The sequence below is a fragment of the Pristiophorus japonicus genome, chromosome 17 (assembly GCF_044704955.1).
Source record: "Pristiophorus japonicus isolate sPriJap1 chromosome 17, sPriJap1.hap1, whole genome shotgun sequence".
Lineage (NCBI taxonomy): Eukaryota > Metazoa > Chordata > Chondrichthyes > Pristiophoridae > Pristiophorus > Pristiophorus japonicus.
In genome coordinates, this window is record NC_091993.1 from 103,576,562 (window position 1) to 103,596,774 (window position 20,213).

Genomic DNA, 20,213 nt, shown 5'->3' on the forward strand with positions numbered 1-20,213 from the left:
CAGCCTCTAGCCCTGGCCGAATGGGATCCTGGAGCGGCCAGAGTGCCGATTTCCAGCCTGCAGCACGCAGCCCCTAGCCCTGGTTGGGCTCCCGAACGGGAGGTGAGGTAGGAACTTTTAATTTTTTTATTTAATGATTTATTGAATAATTTTTAAATTTTTATTTATTGATTTATTTATTGATTTATTTATCATTTATTATTGATGGTGGTTCTTTATTTTTAAAAGTGAAGTGTTTAATGCTTTGGAAAATCCCCTAACTTCCCTCCCTCCCTCCCTCCGCCCCCCCACCCCCCATCTCTCGCTGCCTGTGCCTAATTTATAAAGTCTAGGCAAGGTTTTTCCTGAGCGTACAAAAATCTACACTTACTCCATTCTAAGTTAGTTTGGAGTAACTTTTCGGTGCCTTAACTTGCAAAACAGGCGTAAGTGGCTGGCAACGCCCCCTTTTGAAAAAAAACTGAACTAAAACTAAACTAAACTAACTCACTAGAACTGGAGCAAATTAAATGCCAAGAATTGCGATTTCTAAGGTACTCCAAACTAAACTAGTTGCTCCAAAAAAATAGGAACAACTCCACCCAAAACTTGGGCCCATTGTAACTATAAATAGATTTTGTTGTGTATTATTTACTGGCAAACTTAATAAAATGTCTTAATTTTACCTTTTTGGCAGGTGAATATACTGACGATATTTTTCCTTCTAATTTGTACTGTTTTTTATGATTTCAAAAATCTGAATTGCTAAATGTCCATACAGTGATGAACGATCAGAGGATTTTTTTCTGCAGGCAGAGAAAACTCCCTCAGTCCATTTGTAGATGAGTTCTCGATTATAGAGCATGGATTTGAAATGGTGTTTTATACCATTACCTGGAATTACTATGGTAGTTAACTTACAAGTTAGCAACAATATGCACCAATAAATTTAAGGCTGCTTTATTAAATAATAATTTCATTTCAAAGTCAAAGCTCATTCTATTTTGCTTTGGTGCAAGAATAATAGGGAATGGATACCAAGAACAGTAGGGGTCCTCTGCATTCCCTACACAACCATTCCCACATCGCACTCCCCTACCCCACCCGCCCCGCTCCCGCCGATCCATTAAAACATAAACGTGTAGCAAAATGCAATTAAAAAATAGGCACACAGAATTTTTACATGCTGCAGTAATAAAAGCAGTATTTGCATGCCACGTTGTGGTGAATTTTACCGGGGATACTATATTTGGCTGGGGGCTCTGGGTACGAGCCTGGGAGGCCTGTGTGGTAATTCACTCCTGGCTATGGTAGTGCTCAAGGAAATAAACAAATGGTAAATACTTTAAAAATTGTCACTATTGCTGTACAATGCCTTCCTATATGGAAATTGAAGCTATTGTGACTGCAGATTAGTACAAGCCAACCAGCACATTGTGTGACGTTAACAAGCATTGTTAAGAAATAAGCAGGAATGTTTCACATCCATTTTAACACTGAAATCATTGAAGTACAATTGTGGATTTTTAGTGCAACCTCAGTTAATACAAGAAATACTGACATTTAACGCATGTTTACACAAAATGATAGAATGTTTTAGGATTTCCAATAAAAAAGCCTGGAGGAAGTATCAGTATAATCCAGGTAGATTTGTCAGTTGGCTAATAGTAAACCTTAGAAGAAAACCTCATTGCGAAAATTAGCAGAGAAGGTGGTAACATAATTATTTACCTTTTTATGGAGTCAATGGGAACTTTCCTCTTCAACTGGGAAGGAAAATACTTAGCTCTGGCTCATAAGGTGCTGCGTGACTTTGGACCAGGTTATTTTGCCTAAGCCTCATTCATTGTCAGACGAGAGTTTCAAGATGTATAAAATTAATTCTGATTAATTTCTGTAAGACATAGCTAGATAACTCAATGAAGGCCATGTACATATAAGGTGGACTCTACATTTAATATACCTGACCAGATATACACTTACTTGCTATGCACATAAAAGACATAAAATGTCTAAGGCTATTGAAAAATTAATATGGGATGATAACATATAATAATTCAATGCAGGTATACCTCGTCACTTAAAGTTGAAGTATGCCTTATTTATGATTTTGAAATTGTAGTACAAATTATGCTTATCTTTCGAAGGGTATAATTTAACAATAGATATGAATTAATAAATTTAGCAATCCTTAATCCAGTTACTTCGACCTTCCTCCAGATTAGGCAGGGCATGTCTATATTGGCTTGAATTTTGCGTAGATAATAACGGTGAGGTTAATAGTGCTCACTGTGAACGATATAAATTGAACAGCAACTTCTGGCATCCACAGTTAAATGTGAAAATCCGGAAGCTGCTGTCAGAGATACCCTGCTCCTCCACAGGATGCGCTGTAAGTCTATTCCAATAGATGAGGGACTGAAATCAATGTAACGACGTGAAGTTTGGGTACTTGCCCACGAGTTCCCCACTAAAGACGCCATTCACATTCGCGAGTAAGTTAATTTTTAATGGTGTGATAAGTGATAATTACTGCCAAACAACTGCTCGGGCCCTGAAAATTAAATTTTACAAGTTGGAGTCTCATTCCTTCAGAAGTTAATTAGTGTTGGAGATGTAAAAAAAAAATCTGGTTATCTCTTTTATCTCTCGCTCTTAATCCCATCTGTCTTTCCCAATCTATATGTAGTTTTCTGTACATGATTTAAATCTAATTGATACTTCTTGCTTCATACTTCCTGGTTTAGACTGCGTGACTCAGTGAGGATTTTTCCATCTGATTAGGTGAAGAGACTCGCTGTTTCTTTTACCTGCTCACAGACGCCACAGATGCCCTGTCGAGTGCGTCACAATGGATCAGACACTGGATTAGACCAAAACTTTGTGGGCAGCTGTCAGCGAGGTGAATGGCGAGCATCGTTCCTTCACCACTGAGCACTAAATCCGGGCCATTATCTTTAATTGTGCCAAGTCATACTTAGGAAATGTTGATCAGCACACTGTTGATATTAACTTTTCAAATCACTGGTGGCTCTAAGGTTCGTAAGTTTGGTTAGGATTTCAATCCATGCCACCACAATAAGATTCATTTACTGGTAGACTTCTTGAGAGATTTGAGAACTCATTGACATTTTTTTCACCAAACTATTTTTTTTTAAATTGCCTACAAAGTAATGTTTTATTTTAAATCAAACCTTCCTTTTAAGAGACATTTATTTCTAATTAATAGAATACACCCAGATATATTCATACTTCTTGCTATACATTTTTTAGCTTGTTTGTCAACATTTCATTTCATCAGTGGGGTGTTTTAAGTCTTCACAGTTTACCAGAGCCAGTCAGATTATTCATCCATGACTCTGATACACCAGTCCAGTGAATACTTTTGTTACTTAACCTCCTCAAAGGAGCATCATAAAGCATTTTATTGTTGTCCAAATCTAATACCGCTTGAACTCTGGTGTGTTTTTCCATTTTGATGCAGTTTTGCTATTTTGTCCTCTCTTTCCGTTACGCCAGATTTGCTGGCAGTATTCATTTACAGTAATGCCTGGTTTGTTCAAAAGCTGCATAAAATCCTTGTAACGTAGCCTCGTCCTGCTCCGAGTGTCTTTACCCTTTCCATCGTTGTACCGTGCTTTCGTCGGAGCTGCCATGAAGTCACTCAGAATAATTTTGAGGTGAAACGTTGTAATGATTTTTGTGAAATTATTTTCCACAGCTCTACAATAGTAAATCCCAGTGTCATCTTCCTGCAAATGACGGATGAGTAGACCAAGCCTTGTTTTGATGATTCTGGAACTATATTTTATCTACATAAAAACAAAGATTAGACAAAATAGCATAAAGTAAGATATACCTATAGATTCTTAAAAAAAACTTATTACATGAGGATAATCTAATGAACATATATTTATCATAAATTGTAGGTATCTATAGTGATTATGTGGTCACAAACTATCCTACTTTTTTGTGAATTTATCTGCCCTTAAGGAATAGCAATGCTGGAAAAGAAGCATTTTCCCACTTTTTCCCACATTTTTATCTTCCTACCTTCCGATGTCAGTACGAGATAGGTGCAGTTAGATGCAGGGTAAAGTAACCTCCTTGTCCAACAATACATCTTAACTCTAGTCTCAATAACACGCTCTTTACTGAACCAATGTTCCACTTCCATTTCCTGCACCAACAACCTTTATAGCCTCTCTTGTGTCAGGTAGTAGCAGTAAATGCTAAGTTATGGACTGACTTCTTATGTTGTGACATTAACTGAAACCTGGCTCAAAAAAAGGCAGGATTGGGTAATAAATATTCCTGGTTATAGATGTTCAGGAAAGATAGGGAAGAAAAGATAGGAGATGATGTGGCAGTTTTGGCGAAGGAAAATGTTACAGTGCCAGAGTGGGAGGATGTCCTGGAGGGGTCAAGGACAGAATCTCTGTGGATGGAGTTTAGAAATAATAGAGGTGCCATTAAACTACTAGGCCTATTCTATAGACCACCAAATAGTGGGAAAGATATGGAGGAGCAAATTTTCAGAGACATTACAGAGAGGTGCAAGAACTATGGGGGACTTCAACTATCCTAATGTAGACTGGGATCATAATAGTGTAAAGGGCAGAGAAGGAGAAGAATTTATGAAGTGTGTTCAGGAGAACTTTCTTGATCAGTATGTTTCCAGTCCAATGAAGGTGGAGGCATTTCTGGATCTGGTTCTGGGGAATGAGGTAGGTGAAGTGGAGCAAGTGTCCATTGGTGAACCTTTAGGGTACAGTGATCATAGTAAGGTTTAGATTAGCTATGGAAAAGGACAGGGAGCAATCTAGAGTAAAATGTTTAATTGGGGGAAGGGCAATTTAAGTAGGATGAGAATGGATCTGATTCGGGTAAATTGGAATCAAAGATTGGTAGGCAAACCTGTAGTAGAACAATGGGCTGTCTTTAAAGAGGAAATAGTTTGGGTACAGTCGAGGTATGTTTCCACGAGCAGGAAAGGTAGGGCAACTAAAGTCAGAGCTCCCTGGATGACGAAACAGATAGAGATTATGATGAAGCAGAAAGAGAGCGCGTATGACAGATGTCAGATTGCAAATCCATATATATAAATATATATATATATATATATATGGAAAGGTCAGAGGAGAAGTGAAGAAGAAAATAAGAGGGGCAAAGAGAGGGTATGAGAATAGAATGGCAGTCAACATAAAAGGGAATCCAAAAGTCTTCTATAGGCACATAAATAGTAAATGGGTAGTAAGAGGAGAGGTGGGGATGATTGGGGACCAAAAGGATGGAGGCAGAGGGTATGGCTGAGGTACTAAATGAATACTTTGCATCTGTCTTCATCAAGAAAGAGAATGGTGCCTTAGACATAGTGAAGGAGGAGGTCGTGGAGACACTTGATAGAAATTGATAAAGAGATATTAGAAAGGCTGATTGTACTTAAAATATAAAAATCACCAGGAGCGGATGGGATGCACCCTAGGATGCTGAAGGAATTGAGGGCGGAAATCACGGAGGTACTGGCCATAATATTCCAATCCTCCATAGATACGGGGGTGGTGTCAGAGGACTGAAGAATTGCAAATGTTACACCATTGTTCAAAAAAGGGAGTAAAGATAAACCCAGCAACTACAGGACAGTCGGTTTAACCTAAGTAATGGGGAAGCTTTTAGAAATAGTAATCAGGGACAAAATTAACAGTCACTTGGATAGGTGTGGATTAATTAAGGAAAGCCAGCACTGAGTCGATAAACGCAAATAGTGTATAACCAACTTGATCGAGTTTTTTGATGAGGTAACAGAGAGGGTTGATGAGAATAATGCGGTTTACGTGCTGTACATGGATTCCAAAAGGCGTTCGACAAAGTGCCACATAATAGGATTGCCAGCAAAGTTGAAGACCATGGAATAAAAGGATAGTGGCAAACTGGATATGGAATTGGCTAAGTGACTGGAAACAGAGAGTAGTGGTGAACGGTTGTTTTTCGGACTGGAGGAAAGTATACAGCGGTGTTCCCCAGGGGTCGGTTCTAGGACCATTACTTTTTGTGATATATATTAATGATTTGGACGTAGGTGTATGGGGCACAATTTCACAGGCATATAGCTTACTTTTATCAGCGTAATACTTGTAAAATGTAGAAAAATTAAATGTAATCATTCATTTTTATATTAATAACCCTGTTCATTAAGGTATGTTTATTTTTAACCCTATTAAAACATTTAAAAATTGCCCAATTTTTTTTTCTAAAACATTTAATTGCATTTAATTTTAAATATGTGAGGTGTTTTATTTATTTATTGTGCTGTGTTTTGGTGTTTTATTGGGGTATTCTCATTGATATTAATGGGAGCCCGTACAAACATTATCAATGAAAATACCAGATAGTGATTGGTGGTCCAGGCTCCCATGATTCCAGCATAAGCGTCCGTACGTGAAGACATCTTCCCGCACGCTGTGCGGAGAATGATGGCCTCAGACCGGAATCGTAGATTCCTCCGGGGCCACCAGGTATTTTCGTAGATTTTTTTCGGGTCAGAGGCGTTCGTCCGAAGGAAGCCTATGACTGCAATTTTCGGCCTAACGAACCAGCTTCACTCTAAATGAATGAGATTTAAGCGGTGTGATAAGACATGGAGAAAACCATGATCAAAACTTTCTATGGGATTAAAGTGAAAATGTGTGACGATAGGAGAAAGCAGGAAAACATGGGAACATTTAAAAAGAAAGGAAGTGTTTAGGTAAACCCTGTAGCCTTCTAAAAGGCTGAAAGTTCAGGATGTCTATCTACAGAAGATCTACTGAATTGATTTTAAAGTCAAAATATCTTTAATGTGCAGTAAAACTATTCCATTGAGTCCACATGATTGTGAAGGCAAAGCTATAAGTCACATTTCTACCAAGCACCCACATGCTAGCAGTAAAGCAGTGATATGCATCTGCGGCTCCTCAATACGTTATTTGGCCCAGAAACAGTGCTGTAATTTGGCTGTCTGTTTTGCTATCACGATGACAATCAAGGCACGCTTTATTTTTTCCACACTTAACAGACCACATGTGTCATGTATTTAACCAGCAATGTAACCCATGTATAATCTGACCTGAGTTGTACACTGTGAGAACAATGACCACTAGGTGGTGAACTTGTGGGAGACACTCCTAACCTGGACCTTCAGATATAAAAGGGGAAGCTCCACCCACTTCCTGCACTTGAGTGCTAAGGAATAAAGGATAGATCACAGACTGACCTTCTCTCAATCATGGACCTCGTGTGCATTTATACTGTATAGTAAGGACGTATCAATGGCGACGAGAAACTGGGATTTAAACCACGCGAGCATGGCCACGAGCAGAACAGACGAGAGGTACTGTATTAAGGAATAGTTGGGACAGAGATTCAACATTGTTAAAGCAGCACACAGTTCTCCAGGCAGACAAGGGCAGTCGGGCATGCCCCAACATGTAGTCGAACCCAGAGGGGGAGTTCGACAGAGACAATGGCAAGCTGAACAGCGATTCACGCCATTGCAAGGGACAATGCGGCCAGTAATGGGGCCATCAACATCTGTTAATGGCGCTCTCAAGGACAATAACAGGGGCAGTCAGGGACGATCGACGGGCAAGGGACCTTTTGTTTCCAACAGCAGCTCATATTGGAGGCGTGGAGGCACACACTCAGCCGGAGTTTGCAGAGATGAGCAAAATACCTGCAGAAATTGCAGAAATGAACGCTGGGGGAAATCGCTGGAAGCTGAAGTTCAGCGAGTTCATGTGGAGCACGTATACAGTTCATATACCAGGACGCCACCGATAATGATGAAAGTGCTCCTCAATGGCATCCCAGTATCAATGGAGCTAGATACGGGGGCCAGTCAGTCCCTGATGGGTATCAAACAGTTTGAAAAGTTGTGGCCGTCCAAGGCCAGGAGGCCAAAATTATCGCCGATTGACGCACAGCTACGGACATACACAAAGGAGATCATTCCAGTGCTAGGCAGTGCCACGGTAGTCGTGACCCACAAAGATTCGGAGAACAGGTTGCCACTCTGGGTTGTCACGGGGGACTGTCCCGCACTACTGGGGAGGAGTTGGTTTGCTGTCATGAACTGGAAATGGGGCGATGTCAATGCAATTTCCTCTGTGGAGCGAGTATCATGCTCACAGACCCTGGACAAATTTGACTCATTATTTCAACGCGGCATTGGCACTTTCATGGGGGCCAAGGTAGTGATTCACATAAACCCGGACGCCAGGCCAGTACACCACAAGGACAGGGCGGTGCCGTACGTGATGCGGGAAAAGACAGAAGGTGAATTGGATCGCCTGCTGAGGGAAGACATCATCTCGCCAGTTGAATTCAGTGACTGGGGGAGCCCGATTGTGCCGGTGCTCAAAGCGGATGGGTCGGTCAAGATATGTGGTGATTACAAGGCCACCATCAATCATAGAAACATAGAAAATAGGTGCAGGAGTAGGCCATTCGGCCCTTCGAGCCTGCACCACCATTCAATGAGTTCATGGCTGAACATGCAACTTCAGTACCCCATTCCTGCTTTCTCGCCATACCCCTTGATCCCCCTCGTAGTAAGGACTACATCTATCTCCTTTTTGAATATATTTAGTGAATTGGCCTCAACAACTTTCTGTGGTAGAGAATTCCACAGGTTCACCACTCTCTGGGTGAAAAAGTTTCTCCTCATCTCGGTCCTAAATGGCTTACCCCTTATCCTTAGACTGTGACCCCTGGTTCTGGACTTCCCCAACATTGGGAACATTCTTCCTGCATCTAACCTGTCTAAACCCATCAGAATTTTAAACGTTTCTATGAGATCCCCTCTCATTCTTCTGAACTCCAGTGAATACAAGCCCAGTTGATCCAGTCTTTCTTGATATGTCAATCCCGCCATCCCGGGAATCAGTCTGGTGAATCTTCGCTGCACTCCCTCAATAGCAAGAATGTCCTTCCTCAAGTTAGGAGACCAAAACTGTACACAATACTCCAGGTGTGGCCTCACCAAGGCCATGTACAACTGCAGTAACACCTCCCTGCCCCTGTACTCAAATCCCCTCGCTATGAAGGCCAACATGCCATTTGCTTTCTTAACCGCCTGCTGTACCTGCATGTCAACCTTCAATGACTGATGTACCATGACACCCAGGTCTCGTTGCACCTCCCCTTTTCCTAATCTGTCACCATTCAGATAATAGTCTGTCTCTCTGTTTTTACCACCAAAGTGGATAACCTCACATTTATCCACATTATACTTCATCTGCCATGCATTTGCCCACTCACCTAACCTATCCAAGTCACTCTGCAGCCTCATAGCATCCTCCTCGCAGCTCACACTGCCACCCAACTTAGTGTCATCCGCAAATTTGGAGATACTACATTGAATCCCCTCTTCTAAATCATTAATGTACAATGTAAACAGCTGGGGCCCCAGCACAGAACCTTGCGATACCCCACTAGTCACTGCCTGCCATTCTGAAAAGTACCCATTTACTCCTACTCTTTGCTTCCTGTCTGACAACCAGTTCTCAATCCATGTCAGCACACTACCCCCAATCCCATGTGCTTTAACTTTGCACATTAATCTCTTGTGTGGGACCTTGTCGAAAGCCTTCTGAAAGTCCAAATACACCACATCAACTGGTTCTCCCTTGTCCACTCTACTGGAAACATCCTCAAAAAATTCCAGAAGATTTGTCAAGCATGATTTCCCTTTCACAAATCCATGCTGACTTGGACCTATCATGGCATCTCTTTCCAAGTGTGCTGTTATGACATGCTTAATAATAGATTCCATCATTTTACCCACTACTGATGTCAGGCTGACCGGTCTATAATTCCCTGTTTTCTCTCTCCCTCCTTTTTTAAAAAGTGGGGTTACATTGGCTCCCCTCCACTCCATAGGAACTGATCCAGAGTCTATGGAATGTTGGAAAATGACTGTCAATGCATCCGCTATTTCCAAGGCCACCTCCTTAAGTACTCTGGGATGCAGTCCATCAGGACCTGGGGATTTATTGGCCTTCAATCCCATCAATTTCCCCAACACAATTTCCGATTAATAAGGATTTCCCTTAGTTCCTGCTTCTTACTAGACCCTCTGACCCCTTTTATATCCGGAAGGTTGTTTGTGTCCTCCTTAGTGAATACCGAACCAAAGTACTTGTTCAATTGGTCTGCCATTTCTTTGTTCCCCATTATGACTTCCCCTGATTCTGACTGCAGGGGACCTACGTTTGTCTTTACTAACCTTTTACTCTTTACATATCTATAGAAATTTTGCAGTCCGTCTTAATGTTCCCTGCAAACTTCCTCTCGTACTCTATTTTCCCTGCCCTAATCAAACCCTTTGTCTTCCTCTGCTGAGTTCTAAATTTCTCCCAGTCCCCAGGTTCACTGCTATTTCTGGAATTTGTATGCCACTTCCTTGGCTTTAATACTATCCCTGATTTCCCTTGATAGCCACTGTTGAGCCACCTTCTCTTAATTTTTACGCCAGACAGGGATGTACAATTGTTGTAGTTCATCCATGCGGTCTCTAAATGTCTGCCATTGCCCATCCACAGTCAACCCCTTAAGTATCATTCGCGAATCTATCCTAGCCAATTCACGCCTCATACCTTCAAAGTTACCCTTCTTTAAGTTCCGGACCATGGTCTCTGAATTAACTGTTTCATTCTCCATCCTAATGTAGAATTCCACCATATTATGATCACTCTTTCCCAAGGGGCCTCGCACAACGAGATTGCTAATTAATCCTCTCTCATTACACAACACCCAGTCTAAGATGGCCTTCCCCCTAGTTGGTTCCTCGCCATATTGGTCTAGAAAACCATCCCTTATGCACTCCAGGAAATCCTCCTCCACCGTATTGCTTCCAGTTTGGTTAGCCCAATCTATATGCATATTATAGTCACCCATGATAATTGCTGCACCTTTATTGCATGCACTCCTAATTTCCTGTTTGATGCCCTCCCCAACATCACTACTACTGTTTGGAGGTCTGTACACAACTCCCACTCACGTTTTTTGCCCTTTGGTGTTCTGCAGCTCTACCCATATAGATTCCACATCATCCAAGCTAATGTCCTTCCTAACAATTGCATTAATCTCCTCTTTAACCAGCAATGCTACCCCACCTCCTTTTCCTTTTATTCTATGCTTCCTGAATGTTGAATACCTATGGATGTTGAGTTCCCAGCCCTGATCATCCTGGAGCCATGTCTCTGTAATCCCAACCACATCATATCTGTTAACATTTATTTGCACAGTTAATTCATCCACCTTATTACGGATACTCCTTGCATTAAGACACAAAGCCTTCAGGCTTGTTTTTTTAACACCCTTTGTTTTTAGAATTATGATGTGGTGTGGCCCTTTTTGTTCTTTGCCTTTGTTTACTCGGCCTTCCACTATTGCTTTTTACCTTTCTACCATCTGTTTCTGACAATCAGGTGTCACTCCAGGACCAGTACCTGCTACCGAGAGTGGAGGACCTCTTTGCGACGCTATCCGGTGGCAAATTTTTTTCAAAATTGGACCTGACCTCAGCTTACATGACCCAGGAGCTGGCGAGTGAGTCAAAGAAGCTGACCACCATCACGACACACAAGGGGTTGTTTGAGTACAACAGATGTCCATTCGGGATTCGCTCGGCCGCCGCGATCTTCCAATGAAATATGGAAAGCCTCCTCAAGTCGATTCCAGGGACGGTGGTTTTTCAGGACGACATCCTCATCACGGGTTACGATACTGAAGAACACCTCCACAACCTGGAGGAGGTGCTACGCAGACTGGACCCGGTAGGGCTGCGACTGAAAAAGGCGAAGTGTGTCTTCCTAGCTCCAGAGGTAGAATTCCTGGGGATGAGGGTAGCAGCAGACGGGATGAGCCCTACTGCGTCCAAGACGGAAGCGATCGAGAGAGCACCTAGACCACGTAACACGACGGAGCTGCGTTCGTTCCTGGGGCTCCTGAACTATTTTAGGAACTTTCTTCCCAAATTGAGCACGCTGCTAGAGCCGCTACACGTGCTCCTACGCAAAGGTTGCGAATGGGTCTGGGGGGACAGCCAGGAAAGGGCTTTTAATAGAGCACGCAATTTGTTATGTTCCAACAATCTGTTCACGCTATATGACCCATGTAAGAAACTTGTGTTAACGTGCGATGCGTCGTCCTATGGTGTCGGGTGTGTGTTGCAGCATGTCAATGCCAAGGGTCAGTTACAGCCGGTAGCTTATGCCTCCAGAAGTCTGTCCCAGGCAGAAAGGGGTTACGGGATGGTAGAAAAGGAGGCGCTTGCATGTGTATATGCTGTAAAGAAAATGCGCCAGTCCCTGTTTGGCAGGAAATCTGAGCTGGAGACAGATCACAAACCCCTAACATCCTTTTTTGCCGACAACAAGGCCATAAATGCAAACGCATCGGCCCGCATACAGAGGTGGGCACTCATGTTAGCCGCCTATGACTATACAATTCGGCACAGACTGGGCACCGAAAACTGCGGCGATGCACTCAGCAGGCTCCCACTAGCCACCACTGAGGGGGCTACCGAGCATGCTGCTGAGATGGTCATGGCTGTTGAAGCTTTCGGAAGCGAAGGCTCACCCGTGACAGCCCATCAGATCAAAGTCTGGACCCGCTATTGTCTCTAGTCAAGAAATGTGTCCTGAATGGGGACTGGGCAGCCACGTATAGGGCATGCCCTGAGGAATTTAAACCATTTCACAGGCGCAGGGATGAACTCTCGATTCAGGCCGATTGCCTACTGTGGGGAAACCGCATAGTCATGCCCCAGATGGGCAGAGAGGTGTTCATCAGAGGACTCTACAATGAGCACCTGGGCATTGTCACGATGAAGGCAATTGCCAGGTCACACGTTTGGTGGCCAGGGATAGACGCAGATCTGGAACTTTGTATTCGCAGGTGCAACACGTGTGCCTAGCTGGGCCATGCGCCCAGGGAAGCCCCCCTTAGCCCCTGGCCATGGCCCGCCAAGCCTTGGTCACGCATCCATGTGGACTACGCAGGTCCTTTCATGGGAAAAATGTTTTTGGTTGTAGTAGACGCCTACTCCAAATGGATCGAGTGTGACATTTTAAATTCAAGCACATCCTCTGCCACGGTAGAAAGTCTACGGGCAATGTTCGCTGCCCACTGTCTACCGACATCTTGGTCAGCGACAATGGCTCGTGCTTCACAAGCACTGAATTCCAGGACTTCATGGCAGGCAATGGAATTAAACATGTCAGAACGGCACCGTTCAAGCCGGCCTCAAACGGCCAGGCAGAACGAGCAGTGCAGATAATCAAACAGGGGATGCTCAGAATCCAAGGGGGTGCCCTACAAAGCCGCTTATCACGCTTCCTGTTGGCCTACAGATCCCGACCACACTCGCTAACAGGGGTTCCACCCGCAGAGCTGCTAATGAAAAGGACGCTCAAAACCCAGTTATCCCTTATACACCCCACCATGAAAGAAATTGTCGAGAGCAGGCGCCAGTCACCCAAGTTTCCACATGATATGCTCCTGATTTTTAGGAGCAACTGGTGTAGAACGGAGTATCTTAGAAATCGGAATTCTCGTCATTTAGTTTGCTCCAGTTCTAGTAAGTTAGAACAGTTTCACTTTGGAACAGAATTTTTTTTTCAAAAGGGGGCATGTCCGGCCACTTACGCCTGTTTTCAAAGTTCAGGCAGTGAAAACTTACTCCAAACTAACTTAGAATGGAGTAAGTGAAGATTTTTGTACGCTCGAAAAAATCTTGTCTACACTTTAGAAAATCAGGCGTAGGTTACAAATCAGGCTTAGGGAATGGTGGGGGGGGGGGTTTAAAGGGAAGTTTACAAACATTAAACACTTCAGTTTTACAAATAAAGAGCCATCATCAATAATAAATGATAAATACATCAATAAATCAACCAATAAATCAATCAAAAAAAATTAATAAGAAATAATTTTTTAAAAAATCAATAAATAAAACATTTTCTACTTACCGACTGCAGCAACGGGAGCCCTCCAACAGCGTGCTGGGATGCCCCCCCAGTGTGTCTCTGTTAGTGTCTCTATCTCTGTCTGTCTGTGTGTGTCTCTCATTCTCTGTCTGTCAGTGCCTGTGTTTCTGACAGCGAGGGGAGGGGGAGGAGTGGGGTAGAAGGAGAGAGGGGGGGAGCAGAGGGAGGGATGGGGGAGAAGGGTAAGGGATGGGGGAGAAGGGGGAGGGATGGGGGAGAAGGGGGAAGGATGGGGAAAAGGGGGAGGGATGGGGAAAAGGGGGAGGGATGGGGAAAAGGGGGAGGGATGGGGAGAAGGGAGGGGGAGGGATGGGGAGAAGGGAGGGGGGGGAGGGGAGAAGGGAGGGGGGGGGGAGGGGAGAAGGGAGGGGGGGGAGGGGAGAAGGGAGGGGGGGGAGGGGAGGGGAGAAGGGAGGGGGGAAGGAGATGGGGGGGGAGGGGGGAAGGAGATGGGGGGGATGGAGATGGGGGGGGGGAAAAGGAGAAGGGGGAGGGAGGCTGAACGGGCCTGGCCCGAGACTTCGGGCAAGGCCTGTCCCCAGCACCAGATTTACAGGTAGGTGGCATTGGGTCGGGTCGGGGGGATGGTGGGAGGGAGGTTGGTTCGGTTCAGGTCGGGGGGAGGGAGGGAGAGGGAGGTCAGGTCGGATCCAGTCCGGTGTCGGTGTCGGATCCGGGAGCGGGAGTCGGGTCGGGTTGGGTCCGGGGGGGGGGGGGGGGGGAAGCGGGTGTCGGGTCCAGTCCGGAAGCGAGCGGGAGTCGAGTCGGGTCGGGAGGAAGCAGGAGCTGGCCATGGGAGGAGCCTTATTCACGCAGCCCCAGTGAGGCCATTGGGCCAGGGCTAGGGGTTGCATGCTTCGGCCCCTCCCACACAGTTTCGGGCGCCTGGAGCTACTGCACTTGCGCGCCCACTGTAGCGTGCATGTGCAGAGGTCCCGGCACTGTTTTCAGCGCAGGGACCTGGCTCCGCCCCCCACAGCTCCTGCTGCACTGCGCTGAGGGCCAGAGGACTTGCAGGGAGGTGGAGAATCTGGAGTTTTCTTTAGGCGCACTTTGTGGCGCGAAAAACGGGCGTCCAGGTCGGGACTGCGCCGTTCTAGGCGCGGCTCGAAACTTGGGCCCAATATCACTACCGTGACAGGAATGCGAGGGCGCGATGTATTGATGTAAATGACCCTGTTTTTGTCCTCAACTACGCTGCAGGGCCCAAATGGCTCGCAGGCACTGTGATTGCCAAAGAGGGAAATAGGATTCTGGTAGTTAAACTTACCAATGGACAAATCTGCCGCAAACATGTGGATCAAACAAAAAGGAGGTTCAGCAACCCCATAGAAGAAGCAGAGGAAGAACACAATATAGAGTTCACTCCTCCACAGGTGACCGAACACAGGAACCAAAGGGAGGAGAGCCCAGTCACTGTGGGCAGTCTGGATAGCCCTGAGGCACCACAAACAGCAGACACTCAGGCCAGCGCCCAACAACCGGAGCCCCAACTCAGGCGCTCTACAAGAGAGCGTAAACCACCAGAGAGACTCAACCTGTGATCCCAATAAGACTTTGGGGGGGGGGGGGGGGGGGGTGATGTCATGTATTCGACCAGCAATGTAACCCATGTATAATCTGACCTAAGTTGTACACTGTGAGAACAATGACCACTAGGTGGTGAACTTGTGGGAGACTCTCCTAACCTGGACCTTCAGATATAAAAGGGGAAGCTCCACCCACTTCCTGCACTTGAGTGCTAAGGAAAAAAGGACAGGTCACAGACTGACCTTCTCTCAAGCATGGGCCTCGTGTGCATTTATACTGTATAGTAAGGACGTATCAACATGAATGTTAGAAAACTGTCCATAAGCTGTAATAGCTCACTGCGATCAGTTGACATGGGGGTATTAATATGGTTTAATTGCAGGGAAGATGTGAAAATATACATTGACATATTTATTGTCAGATTGATAATCAAACAAGTCATTTGGTACACACCTGTAGAATTTACCGCATGTCTCAAACCCAATGATTTTCAGTGTTAAAATGCACCATTCAGTCTAATTACCTCCTCCTGTAGGCCATCCAGTGATCGCTGAACAGACCAGATGACTGATGTTTGTTGTGACCTTGCACTGCATTCCAGGAATGTGGAGTTGTACTGCACTCCAAAAATCAACTTCTTCTCACTTAGCACGTTCTTTGTATCTATGTAACAAGAAATGTTATTGCGGGCATTAAGGAAAAATATATATAATTATCACTTAATACTAGCAAACTCCAAAGTAGGTAGAATGAACTTAACAACTAACGATTAAAGCGTTCCATGGCCCAAAATGGAAACAGCTGCTGTGAAAACGATTTGTGCTCTGATGTTCCAAACTGTTGGTTTTTACAAGGAATGTTTTAAATGATGCAAGATGTGTGCCAAATAACCGGTACTGTCACAGTTTGTCAGATCGGGCATATAATCCAGCATGGGATAAAGTTTGCCAGAGAATTACTGTGTTGCATCATTTATTACCTGCAAGGGCTGCCATCATCATTTCAAATAATATAGAATAAAAACACTTTTTATTCGTAATCAAAGAGCATAAATATAAATGATCTCTATTCCTATAGAATGCTAGAACTGTCTCCATTGACTATGAACAAGGGAAAAATCCAGCTGAAAAAGGATCTATGGAATAATTAGGTTTATCAGTGGAGTGAGAGGATCATGTTTGCTGTTCCATGATGCCAGATTAACATCTACATGCTTGAATTAATTTTTGGCAATGTATATTTTTTCTCCTCACACATATCCATCCTCCTTCAGCTAGTAAAATAAATCCTGTATGCTACACGATGCATGTTACCATCAACTGCAACTGAAGTACCACTGACACTCACAAATACACAGGAGTAATGCAGTAATTGTCACATTTATACACTCACAGTCCTCCTGATCCCAACACTGCATAATTGGGTCTCCAGACTTTACATCTTGACGTCTGGTCTGTCTAATAGAAAAAACCCACATTTTAATCGTCGGATTTAAATAACAAAAAAGCTCAAGTCTTCATATTAGGAAAGTCAAAGATATTGCTATTGAACTAGTATGAGTAAATGTTTGTACAAAATATTGTGCAAAGTTGCCTGAAGACCAGGAATAACATGTAAACAAGGGTCGCAAAGCTAAATACAAGTGCATAAACAAGTAGAAGTGGATGAATGTTTCTACAAAGAGAATGATGATTGACATTATAGCCCATCATCCCACTACAAAGCTGCCACCACCTCCTTTTCCAATGCAGCCATGACTTTCCAATTCTGCCATTGCCCTTTCCACGGTGACCACTATCTGAATTCCCAATCCAGATTTAACCTCCGTACTCTGTCGACCCTGTGGCATGGATACCTGCAAGTCGGGTGTTGTAAGCGTGCATGCTGCCAGCACTCTCCTGGCTTCCATCCTTTCCTCTCATGTCCTTATCATTCTCTTCCTCAAAGCACAGGAACAATGGAATCCCCAGAGGGAAATCCATTATTTCAATATGCACAACTTACTTTAAAATTCACACAAAGTTTCACAAGGTATCTTTAAATACAAAGATATTGCAGAATCTAAGTATTTGAAGAGACCCCCACCCTTCTGTATCATCCTGATCTCTTCTTGCACGGGCTCAGTATCACCACCTTTATAGTGGCAGCGATTTGCAGGGTTAATAATTAGGCAGCAATGATGGGACATCCTGTGGACACTTGGCCATGTCCACTCCTTCATTTGCATGCAGTGGGGTGGGCTTCTGGTGGGGTCATGGGAAGGAAATTGCAATGGTTATTTGGTGGGAGCTCTTGCTGCCCGGACTGCCTCCATGCCTGGAAAATCCAGGCGTGAAAGTCAAAACTTCCTGTCACTTGAGTTTGCCTGCTTGAGTTGGAGAAATTGCAGCTGACATTGTCTGACACGCTACAATAACAGAAATCGTCGGATATGCACAACAGCATCTGTAGAAGAGGGAGGTTATTATTTAGGCTGCTCTTTGAAACCTGCTGTGCATTCCCATCATTTTTTTTATTTGCATTTTAGATTTGTGGCATTTGTGGCATTTTTTGCCTTAATTGTCTGGCTCACTGGTGGGTAGCAGGAGGGGAGGCAGAGGGGAGAACAGTTTTGGTCGCTGATTGAACAATATAGAAAATGTATCTTTTCCCCGGTCGGTGTTGCTATCAAATTTGTAAAAGTTCAAAAGGACTGGATTTATAATTTGGCTAGAAATACTGTGCCGACAGAAACTGCATGAATACATTTTTGATGTTGTTACACAAGGCATCATAATTCTTCTTCCCTGGTTTTGCATGCTGCCTGATTCCCATTCTACTTTTCCGCAATCAGCATTAATAATTTACAGATAAATACTTGCTCAACTATTTGTAACAAAGCACAAAAAAAAATGCATTTATAAACCCACCAGGAAAATTCATAGCTCACAGGGATCTATGCTAACTTCAATTCAATACTTACCTTTTAGGTGCTGGCACATATCTGCAGCATGAGGTCCCATCCCATGCACAGTAGGGATCTCGAGCGAGGCAGCACTCAGAGCAAGCTATACCATAGGCACCGCACCTCTGCAGGGCAAGCTGGACCACGTTATCCTTCGATCCAATATAAATCTGCTTCTGTAAATGACATTAAAGCTGTATGAGTATTTAGGTTCTGTCAAGGGCTCTAGTTGCTCTGTGCATGCCATGCAATAATACATAATGTTTAGATATATGCAGAGAAGCAGGTGTGGAAATTTGATCTGTTGCTGCCTCCGTTCGTACCCCAGAGGGGCTGTAATGGCGGCAGAAATCATTTCCAGGTGGGTGGCGAGCTTCCAGCGCCCCACCCGGACATTCGGTGCCGGTTTTGCGGGGGCGCAGAGCAGTATCGCCTGGGAGGGGCGAGCCAGTGTGCAACACCCCTGGTTGGACACCATTCTTAAATTTGTTTTCTGGGGGAACCGTAGCACCTCGTTGCGCCCCCGAGTGGGACCGCGGGAAAGTGGGCGGTCCGAGCTGTATCGGCCGCAGTGAGGGAAGTCTATCTAAGGTAAGTGATTGTTTTTTATTTTTGCGTCAGTAAGGTATTGGGAATGTTTTTGTTGGCTTTTTTGCCGATATTTCCACCACCCTCCCCCACCAGGATAGCCTCTCTTAGGGCGCTCCAAGGCCGGCTCTTGAGCTCAGGATTTTCAGTTGCTCAGCCGGCTTAGCGCCCTAACAGAGGTGTGGAACGCCTCCCTTAACGCCCCGCTCCACACTCGGGGCTCAGCTGATGAATTTTGCGGCTGCAGACGCAAACCATTTTCCGCCGCAAAATTTATCGCCCTGCCGCCATGAGCGCTCAGATTGGGCAGTACCGAATTTCCATCCCATAGTTCCTCAGCCTTAAAGTCCCTAAATCATCTCATGCACTGTGTGGGCTGTTTGCATTACTATTTGAATTATCTGGTAAAGCTCAAGTTATTTCCATAGCATCATGATACCCCAGTGATGTTATAAGACACGGTATGCAATAAGGTAGCATTGCCACATCAGTTTCTTTACAGTCTGATACTTATTTACTGGAAGCAACTAAAATGGAACTTGCCTGCCTTGAGAGACTGTTGACAGGAGATTTCACTAATAGTCATTTCAGAATTTGAGCTAACTGAATTTGTCCAGAAAAGAATTGCCTCTGTCTGCAACTGTTCTTCTCCGGATTCCTCTTTTATCGTTTTTTTTCTTACTTGTCTCTCTTGTTCTAAAGCTAGCGACATGCTATATTTCTAGTTCCACAAATAAAGGTAGGAATCATATTTAAGTGGTGGTCTTTTCTGTGAATTCAGCAGGCTTTCACCACAAATCCAGGCAATTTTTTCCACAAACATACTTCCAGCAGAGGTCACTGGAGAGCAATCGGGAGTGGAAACCCTGGCTGATTTTTCTTCACTCCACAGCCCAGAGATGCCGAGACCAAGTGTGGAAACCCCACAGTCATCTCAATAGGGATCAGCTAACAGCACCAGGAATCGAACTTGGAACATTCTTGGTCTGCATGTCTCAAGGGGTCACCACATTTGCCAGTCCAGTTATTACTTGAGACTGATTTTGAATCACTTTTGAGTTCTTTTCTCTTTATTTTTCCTCCCCCATTAAGTGTCTTATCATTCTCTGATTGAGAAAGCAGATCTAAAAATCTGTTCACAGGTC

General features: G+C 44.3%; 1 protein-coding gene across 1 annotated transcript in view; it reads right to left on the minus strand.

Annotated features, from left to right (window-relative positions):
- Positions 1-2,079: 2,079 nt before the first annotated feature.
- Positions 2,080-20,213, minus strand: part of LOC139227878 (semaphorin-3D-like) — a 124,058-nt gene continuing 105,924 nt past the window's right edge. Inside the window, exons 14-17 of the mRNA XM_070858975.1 lie at positions 18,499-18,656; positions 16,929-16,993; positions 16,060-16,199; positions 2,080-3,791 (exon numbers count right to left, since the gene is read on the minus strand). Of these exons, the coding sequence (XP_070715076.1) occupies positions 3,420-3,791; positions 16,060-16,199; positions 16,929-16,993; positions 18,499-18,656 (735 nt within the window). The 3' untranslated portion in view covers positions 2,080-3,419. The remainder of the gene's footprint in view (positions 3,792-16,059; positions 16,200-16,928; positions 16,994-18,498; positions 18,657-20,213) is intronic.